Consider the following 15,578-nt stretch of genomic DNA (forward strand, 5'->3'; position numbering starts at 1 on the left):
AAGTAAAAACAAACAGAGAAGAGGTCATAAGTTGAGTAAAAAAGGCCAGAGGATTTACATCTTTTAAAAGTATGTGTAGATAAGCAGTAGGGTTGTAATGTATACAGTTGAAATCAGAATTATTTGCCGCCCGTATATATTTTTTGCACCAATGTCTGTTTAATTGTTAACTGGGAAAAATTTCACAGGAGGGCTAATGAAGAAGATTTTTATTTACTAAACCTATATGAAGACACATTTAATTAGGTGAGTGGAGGGCCCTACGTATCTGCCATTATATATCTTTGAAAATAGGTGATAGGTTAAGGCAAAGGGGTCATAAAAGAGCATAAGAGAGGACTTAGGGATGCATTGAGAACCATCTGTGTCAGAAAGGCATGAAATGTATACAACACATGTTGAAACTGTCATGTATATTTGAAAAGACACATACTGTATGGGAGAGAAGAGTCCAGTTTAGATGTTTGAAACATAGATACTAGTCATGATTACCAAATGTGAACTGTATGTGGAAAAACGGTGATGATTATATTAAATCTGTACATTATAAGGGCCAACAAGAAAAGGGGTCTTTAAATAGGGGTCGTAAAGGAGTAGGAGCTGGGAGAGGCCTGTTGAACCAGTAAACAGCTGTGAAAACACAAAGGTGGGAGGAAGCAAGGATAAAGGGGATAGCAAATTTGAGGGACACTGGATTTGTCCTGGAGTGAGACTAGAGATGGGTCTGCTCCAGGCTGTCTCTGCTTTTTTGGGAAATATTCCAATAAAGTATATTCTTCTGATATTCATAACCCCAGTCTGAGCTTGATTCATTAAGAAAAAAGCCAGAAACCACGACACTAATAATTTTGATGAAGTTCTGTAAATAATCCAAAACACTTAAACTCACCATCAAGGCTGAACATCTTGTTTAAGTTGAATCTGTTGGTCACTTCATAAGGTCCAGAGTCTGTGGTTCTGATGTTCCGGAGGGTCAGATCTCCAGTTTGAGGGTCCATCTGCATTCTGCCTTTGAATTTCCCATCAAGATCATTGTCGTATTTGTAGATTCTGTTTTGTCCGCCAACATATTTAGCTATGAGGTTTCCTTTCTCTCCATACCTCCACTCGATATCATCATCTTTCCATATTTCAGTTAGATCAGTGTGTAGAGTAACAGAATCTCCCTCCTTTACTGAAACAAATTCACTAAACACACCTAAAAAACAAGCAGAAATGTTACGTAGAAAAAATCACCTGCCACTTTATTAGGTACACCTGTCCAACTGCTCAACGCAAATTTCTAATCAGCCAATCACATGGCAGCAACTCAATGCGTTTAGGCATGTAGACATGGTCAAGACGATCTGCTGCAGTTCAAACCGAGCATCAAAATGGCAGTTCAAACCGAGCATCTAAAACTGTGATTTAGGTGATTTAGGTGACTTTGAATGTGGCATGGTTGTTGGTGTCAGACGGGCTGGTCTGAGCTGGTCTGAGCATTTCAGAAACTGCTGATCTACTGAGGTTTTCACACACAACCATCTCTAGGGTTTACAGAGAATGGTCTGAACAAGAGAAAATATCCAGTGAGCAGCAGTTCTGTGGGTGCAAATGTCTTGTTGATGCCAGAGGTCAGAGGAGAATGGCCAGACTGGTTCCAGCTGATGGAAAGGCAACAGTAACTCACTTGTGAAAACTGAGGTCTGCAGAAGAGCATCTCTGAATGCACAGCATGCCAAATCTTGAGGCAGATGGGCTACAGCAGCAGAAGACCACACCTGGTGCCACTCCTGTCAGCTAACAACAGGAAACTGAGGCTACAATTCCCACAGGCTCACCAAAACTGTACAATAGAAGATTGGAGAAACGTTGTCTGGTCAGATGAGTCTCAGTTTCTGCTGTGACATTCGGATGGTCGGGTCAGAATTTGGCATCAACAACATGAAAGCATGGATCCATCCTGTATGGTCTCAACAGTTCAGGCTGGTGGTGGTGTAATGGTGTGGGGGATATTTTCTTGGCACACTTTGGGCTCATTAGTACCAATTGAGCATCATGTCAACACCACAGCCTACCTGAGTATTGTTGCTGACCATGTCCATCCCTTTATTACCACAGTGTACCCATCTACTGACGTCTACTTCCAGCAGGAGAACACTCCATGTCATAAAGCGGGAATCATCTCAGACTGGTTTCTTGAACATGACAATGAGTTCACTGTACTCAAATGGCCTCCACAGTCACCAGTTCTCAATCCAATAGAGCACCTTTGGGATGTGGTGGAATGGGAGATTGGCATCATGGATGTGCAGTCGACAAATCTGCAGCAACTGTGTGATGCTATCATGTCGATATGAAGCAAAATCACTTCCAGTACCTTTGAATATTTCCAGTACCTTGTTAAATCTCTGCCACAATGGATTCAGGCAGTTCAAATGGCAAAGGGGGGTCCAACCCGGTACTAGTAAGGTGTACCTAATAAAGTGGTCATTGGGTGTATTTACTATTAAACACTACTGTCAGTAAACAGGGTAAAAAGTTAATTTGTAAAAATTAATAACTTATTCCATTAAGTTAACTTAATTGGTGTTGGGACAACATAAAGGAATAATGTCACAGCATTTTTTTTACAGTGTAGGTTGCTTTACTTCAGCGTTGCATAAAATATGAAGAAAATATTTAAATTAAATTTAACCCAGTTCTTGGGTTTTTCCCCCACAATCTGTGTGATAGTAGGTGGTGTGATATATAATCTTCTTTTCATATTACAAACATTTAAAACGATGCAACAAAACATGTAAATACATGTCAAAAGTCTTGAGAGAGTTACTTTATGATTCATTCATACAGTTAAATATTTATCAATTAGATCTAAAATAATTAAACATGAATAAACTCGACCATATAGAAATGTTTTTAAATATTTTAGAATTTTTATTTAATTAAATAATGTCTTTTTTGTTGTAACACCAGCAGTTTATCACTGTATATTAATAACAGGTAAATCTGGCTTAATGAACATGTAACTACCCCCAAAAGTAGCTTATTAAAAAACTATTTAATTAAATACCTGAAAAAAATGTTAGTAATAATCATTATTACATTATGGTAATGATTATTATAATGATTTACTACATCCTCAAAATCACAAATGCACAAATTTAACAACATGTTTGATGCACAAAAAAGAAGATACACGTCTTAAACAATAAAATTAAACCAGCCCATACAACAAAATGTGAGCACGAACAGTTTCTGTGTATTTTACAGTATTTAGAACAAGTATATGAAAGATTACAAAGGGCAAGAAATGAGAATTCCCCGAGAATTCCAAACCGAAACCGAAAATAACTTACTGTCAGTGAACAAAAACAGCAGAAGCAGCGATACAATGTTCTTCATAGCGCTGTAGAGTTTAGACAAGGTTTGAGTTTCTTAAAATGATCGATGTGTATCATATGAAGCTAATCTCCACCGTTGATGAAACGCAACAATATGTTACCTTCAACATCGAGGCTGAGAAACCAGTTTAAAACAACAGCAAAACACATTCCACAATCTGACACATTTCACACATGCATTTCCGGGAGTTACAGCGCTCTGAAATCATTCTCACCTGCGTTGAATTTGCAAAGTGGATGAGACATTAGAATGAGAATTGTGAATAATATTAGCGTTTTCCTTCCAAAAATGACATCACACTTTGTGGAATGTGCGTAGACTGGTAGGATTTTTTTAAAAATTGGAATTCTAAATAGAACATGGAAAGAAAACGAACACTGATATTCAATGCATTGTGTTTATTTTTCACTGGTTTTGTTCTTTATCTTTCAATAATGAGCATATTTAAACTTATGTCATCGAATCCCTTTGCTCCATATTAACAGAGATTTATAATGTCAGTGGAAGAAAGAATTGTTCTGAATATAAAAAAGCGAAAAACACTGCCCCCTGTTGGGGATACAGCCCAGATGTTTTAACTACTTGCCACTAGTTGTAAAAGGTTTGACACTTTGCCAGGAGTTCTTACCAGGAGTTCTTACATTTGTAAATACAGAAAATAATGATGGCTTTAAGAAAACTACACATGCTGTTCAGTCCTTTAGATCATATTGGACAACAAAAATGGAAGTACATACTGTACATTTCAGATCACGAATTTTAAAGTTGATCAAAGCACTTGTGCTCTTGACCCAGAAAATGAGACTTTAAACCACAGTGCAAGGCTCAGCTTGCACATCTTTCCTCCGAGAAGGTCTTAACAAAGAGATGATTTGCTAATGCAAAGGCCTCGTTCTGAAAAGGTCAACTCTTCCATTTGTCGTCTGCTGAAACCACTTAGCAATGAGTTACATTCGTCTCACTCTGAGATCATAAACACATAAATGAACTTTTCTACATTTGAGATTATGCCGTAGTTGAGGAATATATGTATATGTTTTTTTTTTACAAAATGCTACAAGGGCGTTTTTAAATGACAGATTCCTCTCAAAAAGTTAAACAAAGCTTCTAAACCAAAGTTAAAGTTCACCCAAAAGTTAAAATGTATTCTCCATTTATGCACCAGTTGCTTGTTTCAAATCGGTTTGAATTCTTTTTTATGTTGAACACAAAATAAGATATTTTGAGGAATAATTTTCATAGTCATAACGTATGCGCATCTTCGCATTTCTATTAAGCATTTTTTATGCGATAATTTCAAAATGAACACAAAATATGTGGATGGAAACATGACTACTGTCTTCTCTGTCATCCTGACTTGCTCAGCACTGACTGGTCTCATTTAGCTGTATTTCCACTCTCTCTTCTACATCCTTTCTGTGGTTTTATTGTCTCTCGCCCTCAACTAACCACTTCACTTATCTTAATGTCAAACAAACAAAGCAACGGATGCTTTATGCTACATATCAAAATAAAGCATCTGTGACCCACTTCAAGAGTTTTAACAGTCCCTATACTCTGGTTTACAAATTTTTTAAAGTGGTGTCTAAAGTCGTTTGTATGATCATGTGCTGAATTATAACATCTGCTGATTACTTTTTTGATGCTTTACATGTTTATAAATTACAATGATGTGCCAAAAATACAATATTGTCATCTTTTATTAACCCTTTACTTGTTTGAGTTTCTACTTTTGAACACAAAGGAGATATTTTTAAGATGTTGGAAACCTGCAACTATTGACTTCCATATTATTTGTTTTTCCTGCTATGGAAGTCAATGGTAACAGGTTTTCAGTTTTCTTCAGAATATCTTATTTTGTTTGTTTATTAGAGGTAAGAAACTCTACTAGAGCTTCGATACCACTTGAGGAATAGTAAACAGTGAGTAAAAATGTACATTTTGGGTGAACTATTGCCCTAAAACAGAATTTTAAGTTATCTTTACTCAAATATTAATACAAAATCATTGAACTTAAAAAAAACAAGTTGTATGAACTCAAATTTCAAATTTGTTAAGGTGAACTCTAACTGAGTTGAAACAGATTTGCTTTGCTTTAAACTTTATTAGATTGAAATTAAGATTTATTGTGGGTTTAATGCAAGATTAACATGTGTAATTGTACACAAAATGTATCTCTCTCTCTCACCCTCTCACACACACACACCCACACTACTGTAACTCAGACTGCAGTAGTTTCGACTGGTGATGATTGCAATCTAATGATTACAGACCCCTGAACTGCTTTAGAAAATGTTAAACTTGGTTCTTTTTTACTCTTTGTTCCTTTATCATCTGGTGGGTAAGTTATTAATGTTTTTTAACTCCTGTTTCAATTGTTTATCAAACTGGAGTCTAATAAGGATCCGAGTCTCACATTAATGATACATCTAGATGCTTTGAACATTGAATTATTCAGAAAATGTATTATATAATGCGATTCAAAATATAGGTGCAAATGCATTAATGCCATGACAATGTCTCTGTTCTGCAGGTGTGTTTGGTGATACAGTGAAGTCAGTACCGGTGATGGAGGGAGATTCAGTCACTTTACACACCGATACTCCACTTCAGGCAGATGAAGATATAAACTGGCGGTTTGGACCTAATAAATTCATCATAGCTGAAATAAAAAATGGGACTGTAAGCTTCTCCACAAATGATAATATGGAGGGATTCAGAGACAGACTGAAGCTGAGCAATAAAAGCGGATCACTCATGATCACAAACATCAGAAATACAGAAGCTGGAGTTTATGAGTTAAGAAGAAGAAACATCTGCAGATACAATATTTCTGTTTATGGTAAGTTAATGATTTGATTGTCATTTTCCCTGTTTACTGCTGTACGTATTTCGATTATTATGGTTCATGAGCACTTGAACACTATATGTTTATTGTTATATATCTGCAAACCTTTGATAGAGCTGGGAAAGGTTAGTTTTAAAAGTAACGCATTTCAGCCTTGCTCTACTTTTTAAGAAACAACTAAATGTGTTCATTACTACTGAAGAAAAGTAATGTAGTACTTTTTTTTGTCTGGGCTCGCTTATTTGTAGTAGTAGTAATAGATAAGGGATAATCAATGGCTTGGATTTTAATGCTTGACGAGGAGGCGAAGGACCACACGATGCGCTAACAGAGTGTGGTCTCTGTGAAGTATACAGTTGAAGTCATAATTATTCGCCCCCCTTTGATTTTTTTTCTTTTAAAAATATTTCCCAAATGATGTTTAACAGAGCAAGGAAATTTTCACAGTATTTCCTATAATATTTTTTCTTCTGGAGAAAGTCTTATTTGTTTTGTTTCGGCTAAAATAAAAGCAGTTTTAGATTTTTTAAAAACCATTTTAAGGTCAAAATTATTAGCCCCTTTAAGCTTAACCTTTAATAATATTTATTTTGATAGCCTACAGAACAAACCATCGTTATACAATAACTTGCCTATTATCCTAACCTGCCTAGTTAACCTAATTAACCCAGTTAAGCCTTTAAATGTCACTTTAAGCTGTATAGAAGTGTCTTGAAAAATATCTAGTCAAATCATCATGGCAAAGATAAAATAAATTAGCTATTAGTGTATATATATATATATATATATACACCTCAAATCCAGTCTAGAAAGGCAGCAATGCTGAAAAGTTCTTTTTTTTTTATTGTTTTCTTCTGGTTCATAACAAAATAATTCAAACACATATTATAAGCGATCACTTGTGGCCTCCTAAATGTAAAGCCAGAATGGATAAGATGGTTACTAGGACAGAAGTACAATATTATTTGGAGAACCTGGAGAGTAGTTTTAAATTGTGTTACAAGACATTGTCACATAAGACCAAAAGTCTTCCCATACTGGGATACATACAGGGACCCCTGCTTTGTCCTTATTATGTAATTTTTAAAGTAAACGTTCATACGAGGCTGTTTTATATTGGCCCACTCTTTTAACTCTGGAACTTTGGGAGTTTTCCAGTGTTTTAAGATAACTGTCACTGAGATCCCCACCACGGTGACTGTGAACTCTCCTTTTGTAATATTTGGCATTTGTTCCCTATGTCAAGTTCTCGTATTTTTGGTATATAGTCATATATATATATATATATATATATATATATATATATATATATATATATATATATATATATATATATATATATATATATATATATATATATATATATATATATATATATATATATGTGTGTGTATATATGTAGAGAGAGAGTGAAGAACATAGAATATGTAAACAGTGTGACACAAACCCAATAGAGGATGAGATACACTTCCTTCTGTTTTGCCCCAAATACACCACAACTAGAGAAATATTTTCCCCCCAATTTGAAACATTGACTAATTCATTTGTAAATTTAAATGACTCCGAAAAACTTTACCATGTACACGGAGAGAATGAATTGACGTATAGACTAGCTGCAAAATATGTAAACACCCTACACACAATAAGAAATGGTTAATGTATATTCATGTATCCTATTTAAATAATCTAGACTTTTTATTATTATAATGGTTATATTTATCAAATAGATTATCTGTTTGTTTGTTTTTTTTTTGTCATTTATGTCTTATTTACTGTATAATTATAATTTTTTTTTTTTATTATTATTATTTAATGATTTTAATATACTACATACTTGAAGTGCTTTGGCAATACTGTGTTGAATGTCATGCCAATAAAGCAACTTGAACTTGAGAGAGAGAGAGAGAGAGAGAGAGAGAGAGAGAGAGAGAGAGAGAGAGAGAGAAAGAGAGAGAGAGAGAGAGAGAGAGAGAGAGAGAGAGAGAGAGAGAGAGAGAGAGACACTTCTATTTTTGACTAATGAAAGTTTTTTTTTATACCAAATGCTCGAGAACTTTTCAGCAATGCTGCATTTCTAAACTGGATTTCTGGATTGGAGTTTGCATTTCACAGTTTCAATCATTTTAAGGGCTACTGGATCTGTTTTTGTGCTTGTGAGAGAAGTAAATTATTTAAGGGTTAGTTCACCCAAAAATGAATGCTTAGTTATCAGATACTCACCTCATGTTGTTTCAGTCACCAAACCTGAGGTCCAGAGACATTCAAAGACCAGAAAAGAAACCAAAAACGGTCAAACCATTTCATGCATATTCAGTGGTTCAACCGTGATCATACAAAGCTCCAATAACACTTTTGCATATTAAAACATCCTAAAAAAAAACTATTTTGTTTGCTTCCACATCAGGTCAGGCTGTGCATTTACCATGCGCATTGACCACTTCATTCTCATTTATTCCCCATTTTCTAAAACAATCTTTCATTTCAGCTCGTCTGCCTGTTCCTGTCATCACCAAAGACTCTCTATTAAATACCTCATCATCCTCATCAGCATCCACATGTGTGTTGCTGTGTTCAGTGGTGAATGTGTCTGTGGGTGCTGAACTGTCTTTTGACTCTATGAGTCTCTCTTGGTACAAAGGAAACAGTTTATTGTCCAGGATGAGAGTGTCAGACCACAGAATCGGTCTGCCTTTACAACTGGACTGTCTAAACGGTTCTTACAGCTGTGTGGTGGCCTATACATTCACCAACAAGACTACAAATCTCACCAACCCTGGACTCTGTCAAGCATGCACAGGTATGCGAAATGTAAAATACTAATCATTAATATTTACAGCTTCACACAGAACAGCAGCAGATACTGAGCCTGAACCCAGCTGTACTGTTTTTCAATGGAGATTACACTCTTTTACTTTCACTTTAGATTGCTTTAAATGGTCAATAATTAAAACTTCTTTACCCACATTCTCATCCTCCATTATTATTATTATTGCCACTGTTGCATTCATTTTCTCTTTTACTTTCACTTTTACTTTTGACCCACATTCTCATTTTGATCCTCCAGACTCTCTGATCATGCTGATTTCTGCTGCTGCCGCTGGATTTCTGTTGTTTCTGGTAGTTGCGATTGGGATTTTCTGGATCTGCAGGAAACCTGGACAAACACATGAAGAAGGCAAGCATTACCTAATGAAGAATCAAATAAATGCCAATACACTTTGACAATTGGGGTTGGTATTAAAACAGAGGTAACTAGTATTGAGGACTGACTCAGAACGCAGAACAGTCGATTAAAATCAGGGAAAAAGACAGTGGGTGACTGGAAATGTGCTTCTTTGTATGAAGGAATCAATAGGCTACTTTTAAAATCAGCAACCTGTAAGTAATATAACTGTAATCACTGCTAAATCTGGAGAGATGGAGATGAATTTATCTAACGAATGTACAATATATAAGCAGCTAACACATGTGCTTTGAATCGTTTTTGTACAACTTAATTTGTTTCAGTTGGAAATAAAACAGAGCCGGAAAAACCAGGGATCCGTTCTTCGTACTGTTAATCTTGATAACAGATCTCTTGCTAATTTGGTTCTTCAAACAAGTTCGTGAATCAGATTAAAATGTCTGGGTGAACTGATCTGAGATCACTGCGTGTGTCGTGAACGACAGATCTATCAATCCTCGAAACCATGATCAGCAATGCAACGATTGGCTGACGGCACAGCAGCGTAATGACATCATCCGATTAATATTCAATTATCCATGTGAGAAAAATGTAATAAAATTTGCAGTAAACGGTTAGTTAAATATGATACGCAATACCTTTCCACATTTGTTGTGCACTGCAGGCTTTACACTTTCGTGTGTCAAGAGTGTCCATCATGTATTTCAATGCATATCAATGTATTTAGTTCTACATTTAGAGAAGATTTTCTTTATTATAGTAGCCTATAGGCCTACTCAAGTTTTTTAATTGGCGTAAGGAATAACTATTAATTAATTTTTCATCAAAAAAGCATTTTTATATCAGTAAAGGTGTCTGCAACTTTTGCGAGGCATCAAATCACCGGCATATTAGCGGTCCAAACACGTGCATGACTGCATAAATTATTATCCTTTTTTTAAGTCTAATATTGTGCATGTACACATTTGTATCTAAAAAGTTCACTTTATATAGTTAAAAATATATATTAACTATTTTCCCAAGTGTATATACACTGTAAGAAAATATCAGCATTTGGTACATACTTTCAGTATTATCTTTGCTTGAACTGACCCGATCTAATCCTGTTTATATGAAATAAGCCTGCTCCCTAACAGGTTTGAGCTACCAGAACTGTTGCTATGAGAACAAGTCTCAGATGAGTTTTGAAGAACTAAACGATCCTGGATCGTATTAAATCGTCAATATCCAAATTCAGCTAATTGAGTAATCCATGTATGAAGAACAGACCCCAGGGGTCAGATTTATAAAAGATGCATAGAAGTGAACATGAACTTCCTAAAAGTGAACGTACTCCAAAATAAATAAACAAATAAATAACTTTATTAATGATTGCGGCTCATTATGATGATTTAAAGTGGTCCAATTAAATCAATATTTCAGCTGAATATGTTTATAACAGTTTATGTACAGCTGCACACATTGTATGGTCATGTTTTTATGTGTGGGATGTGGTATACACAGATTTCTGACCCTATTTTGTGCTCACATGTCGTTCATAAATGAGATAACAGGAAAGTTATTACATGATAGACTGTGACTTAGTACAGTGGTTCTCAAACTCTGGTACATGTACCACTAGTGGTACGCGGACTTACTTCGTGGTACGCAGAGAAATTACTGAGTAATAAAAGAAAAAATTAATACAATTTTAATAATTTGATGCATACGATAACACCAATGTCATCAGCATTGGCTGTTCTCTAAAGCCTACGATCAAATCGCTGTGTTTAAAATGTTTACTTTAGTGCATCGCGTCATCAGCTGCTAAAAAAAAATTCAATCGGCGCAGAACTAGAGAAAGAGGTGTGTGATGCTTGCAGAGCAGATATGTACTAGAGCAGTGGTCCCCAACCCAAGGGCCGCAGACCTATAGATCAATTGGTACCGGGCCGCACAAAAAATCATTAAATCCGTTTTATTTATAATCTGAGTCTAAATGATTTAACCATTTATTTAGAAAAATCTTTTATTTTGAAAAATTACTGTATTTTGACCGATTGTGTTACATCTCGGTCACTTGAGTGCCAAAATTTAACCCACAGGCTAGCAAAATGAGTACTGCAGCACGACGCGCTTGTGTATTCCAGGTGTCCCCAGATGAAAACATCGTAACTTTTCAGAATGCCGCACTGCGAGTCACATGATAAGAACCAGCTGATCAGCTTCATATTTTGTATGGAATATAATTTCGTTGAATAAATATGACTCTGCCTCTGCCTGCGCAGTAGTAGTATTAGTATTACTACAACTACGCTACTTTATTTCAATACTGGTGATTATGGTGGTACTTGGAGAGACTATTTTTTTTGAGGTGGTACTTGGTGAAAAAGTTTGAGAGTCACTGACTTAGAAGATACAAGAATGGCCTCATACCATTTCAATCAAAATATAATATTTATCATATAATATACTGTGTACTCCACATTTTTAAAGAATCTTATGATAGATCTGAACATGCAGTTATCCAGGAGAGGTGTTTTTTTTTTTTTTTATCAAAAAAGGCAAATACGGTTATGGTTAAGAATTGCTGAAAATGGAAAAATACAGACTACATTGTTGTATAAATACTGTAACTGTTTTTAACCCAGAGGGGTCGAAGACCGCATATACGCATTTTGATGCGTCTTCTCCTCATAACACAGAAAATAACTTAAATGACACTTTCAGTTTTGATCGTACAGATATGATCAATACATCAATCGAATCTGTTAAGTGTCTAGTTTTTATTGTGTACACTCACAATGACAACTAATGCGTGTGCTTTGGCAAAAAAGGATAATAAACAGCGTAGGCATACTTTATTTATATTATATAAAAAACCTAATATAAGACATGTTTTTGATCTATTATTATAGGAAAAGTTCAGTCTCATGAAGAAGAAAAAGAAGTCGTTTATGCTGAACCGATGTTCTTCAAAAGAGAAGCACTGGAATCGGTAAGAACATTTTATAGCCATGACTTTAAAACAGAGATCAAAAAAATAAGGACATGGACTTGGGTGTAAAGAAATGGGTGTGAATGAATGAAACTTGTGACAAATATGTTATTTTGATTGCACTTTCTTTTGCTTTTTCTATCAGGGAGTCAAACAGGAGGCTGTGTTTACTGTGAAACACTGATCAGCTTCATCACTGATGATTTTTCTTTAAATATTTCTCAGTTAATTTGACATGCAAGCTAGAAATATGATAAAATTGTGTTTGATGGCTTAATCATTAGGCATCAGACCAATAATGCAGCATAATTGAGCTTTGAATAGTTTTGTGTACATAATAATATCTATTTTTTTCTGATTTGATCTGTTCATTCATTGTAACTACAACAATATATGTAAATAGTATTAAAAAAGTAGAGCCTTCTCTTTTAAGAATCTAAATTTGGCCCCAAAATTAATAAGAAATGTCCCTCTTTAAACCATCCTTCAAACTGCTGTTTTACATACATTTATGATTGACATCAATAACTTTTGAATCATTAAAAATCATCAAATTTTCAAACTGTATATGATCATATGATGTTTTATTTTTTACATAAAATTATTCATCACACTGAATGATATTTTAACCCCTACCCAGCAAACATTTTGTTGTTGTTTTTAAAAGATGTCTAATAGGCATCTAAACATAGTCATCTTGGCTAAAACAAGGCTTAACCTCCTAGGGCATGAGTGTCCACATACATGGACAGCACATTTTTAGCTCTTAAGTGGCTATTTAAAATAATTTGAATGTTTTATATTTTGTTACAGGCATACAAAGTCTTCCTGCAATATCCTGTTTTGCAGCATATGAAATGTCCCAAACCCTATTATTAACTATCCAAAATGGGAAAATTTTTTTTTGTTTTTACTCTCTGATAGTCAAAGAAAGTAAAAATAAAAAAAGAAAAGAAAAAAAAAGTTAAATTTGCATTAAAAAAAATTCAGAAAAAAGTGTTTTATGTAAAATGGGACCACGAGTCCACATATATGGACATCATTTTTCTCTAAAAGTACATCATATCAAAAGATGATACTTAGTATTTTATTCTAATTAGGTTACAATAAGCCCAAATAGCAAAGAGAATTAAAAAATGCATGTAAAAAACACCTTGGGCCTTTTTGGGCTGAGGGTAACTTGGGCTGTCAGTGAAAATCTAATAGACGTATAAAAATAGGCCAAAACTAGACTAGTCATCAAATACTCAGAAATGATTGACTACACATATAAAGTCTCTTAAATCTGTCTATTTAAGGACTAGTTTAGTTTTGGCTATTCTTAGATGTCTATTAGATTTTCACTGACAGCCCAAGTCTAGCCTTGTTTTAGCTAAGCTGTCAACATTTAGATGTCTATTTGACGTCTTTTAAACACGAAATTGTTTGCTGAGTATTCTGACAAACGCAATCCTCACTATACTTTTCTCCAGCTATTAACCAGACAACTACTGTATATCGTAGAGTTAGTAGAGTACAGATATAGAGTAAAGTATTTCTCAACTGTCTCTCTGCAATGAGTTTTTGAACAGCTTTAGAACTTTACACTGTATTCCATTTTAGTTTCCATAGCAACAACGGAAGCTTCAAATAAGATTAATGGCAGATTTAAAATTTCGATTTGGAGTTCTGACAGTCACATTCTACATTCTGAACATTCTAAATTCCACATGTGGAACAGCACTGCTCAGAGTTATACACCATGTCATTTTTCAAAATAAAAGCTTGTTTATGGTGTGTGAATTTGTTTAGGCAATTGATCACACTATAAAATATGAAATAAATCTCCTTTGCCTTCAGGTTTGATGATTTTATTCAGTCTGTTTACTTTTTTTTTAATGATTTATATATTATTATATTTAGCTTATAAGTTACATATAAGTTCAGGTTTTCAACAGTAATAAAATTTAATGAAATATATATATATATATATATATATATATATATATATATATATATATATATATATATATATATATATATATATATATATATATATATATAAATGTATTTAAAAATGTTACACCTGTGGTATGGTGACAGTTAAGCAAAACAATCTGTCATTTTAATACAAAACCCCCAACACTTGTTTGGACAGGGCAATAAATAATATTTATACATTTTTAACTTATGATTATTTAGAAATTTGTCTGGATCATCATTACACTAAATCAATGATTCCCAAAGTGGGGGTCTGGGGACAATGACAGGGGGTCACTTGGTGATTTTGAAAAGTTAAATTATTTTTTGAAACGATTAGAATTACCATATTTTAACCATAATCTACAGAAGATAAAACAGCAGTTAATAGTTAAAAAAAACAACAACATGCAAAATAGGAAACCATCAGCCTTTAAATTTTTTATAGGATTGGTTTTTTATGCTAGAATAACTACATCAGATTGATTTTATAGCACTAGTTAAACTTTCTGACACCTTTATGGCAATCAAATACATAAAAAATAAATACAGGCCACAACTGAACATTGAGAATGATCTCCGAATGGTGGTCTCCAAAATTAAACCAAGAATAGGCTTGTGATGAAAACATTGTGCCCACCAGTCTCTTTAGGTGAGGTTAATATTAAATTAAATTAATAGATGACTATAACAATTATATGGTTGTTAGAATGTTGCATTTTTTTGTGTGGTCAATATGCTCATATTTATATTGGCCTATTTTTGTTTGTGCAATGTTTGTATATTTATAACCGCCTCAAAAGATGTTGAAGGTTGCGAGTCACTAGCATTGTTATTTTAGGGGTCATGGGCTGAAGAGTTTGGGAACCCCTGCACTAAATGACAATTTTGAAATTTGGACCATTATTTTAGACACATTTCAAATGTAATTTAAGCATTAACAGACTTGCATTGCATTTACTTGCTCAAAGCATGTTTTCTCAGTATATAAAAATCATTTTAATAAATTAAATTTGATATAATGACCAAAATGACAAAAAAACCCTGTCCTAGCTGTGCATTATTCTGCCCTTACTTAACTAAATAGGGGTCAATATTTCAACAATAAAATAAAGAATATAATCAAGATTCAACGCTAAGGTTTTTTTCTACTACCCCGATTGGACCAGTGATTCAGATTTTTATGTGGTCTGCCAAAATTTTCACTGGCCCCACCAAAAAAATAA

The 15,578-nt window shown here is 34.2% G+C and overlaps 1 protein-coding gene across 1 annotated transcript; it reads left to right on the forward strand.

Moving 5' to 3' along the window:
- Positions 1-5,612: 5,612 nt before the first annotated feature.
- On the forward strand, positions 5,613-9,454 carry LOC130216580 (uncharacterized). Its single transcript, XM_056448475.1, has 4 exons — positions 5,613-5,725; positions 5,918-6,226; positions 8,718-9,029; positions 9,297-9,454. Exons 1-4 carry the CDS (start codon positions 5,677-5,679, stop codon positions 9,452-9,454), a joined length of 828 nt encoding a protein of 275 aa, XP_056304450.1. The 5' UTR covers positions 5,613-5,676.
- Positions 9,455-15,578: the final 6,124 nt, after the last annotated feature.

Source organism: Danio aesculapii, chromosome 22 (assembly GCF_903798145.1).
Source record: "Danio aesculapii chromosome 22, fDanAes4.1, whole genome shotgun sequence".
Taxonomy (NCBI): domain Eukaryota; kingdom Metazoa; phylum Chordata; class Actinopteri; order Cypriniformes; family Danionidae; genus Danio; species Danio aesculapii.

What these genes read in the sequence shown, in the direction of transcription:
- LOC130216580 (XM_056448475.1), top strand. Translation starts at nt 5,677, where the DNA reads ATGTTAAACTTGGTTCTTTTTTACTCTTTGTTCCTTTATCATCTGGTG. An exon ending in GTTCCTTTATCATCTGGTGG is followed by an intron (nt 5,726 to 5,917) that starts GTAAGTTATTAA and finishes TCTGTTCTGCAG; the next exon opens with GTGTGTTTGGTGATACAGTG. An exon ending in ACTCTGTCAAGCATGCACAG is followed by an intron (nt 9,030 to 9,296) that starts GTATGCGAAATG and finishes TTGATCCTCCAG; the next exon opens with ACTCTCTGATCATGCTGATT.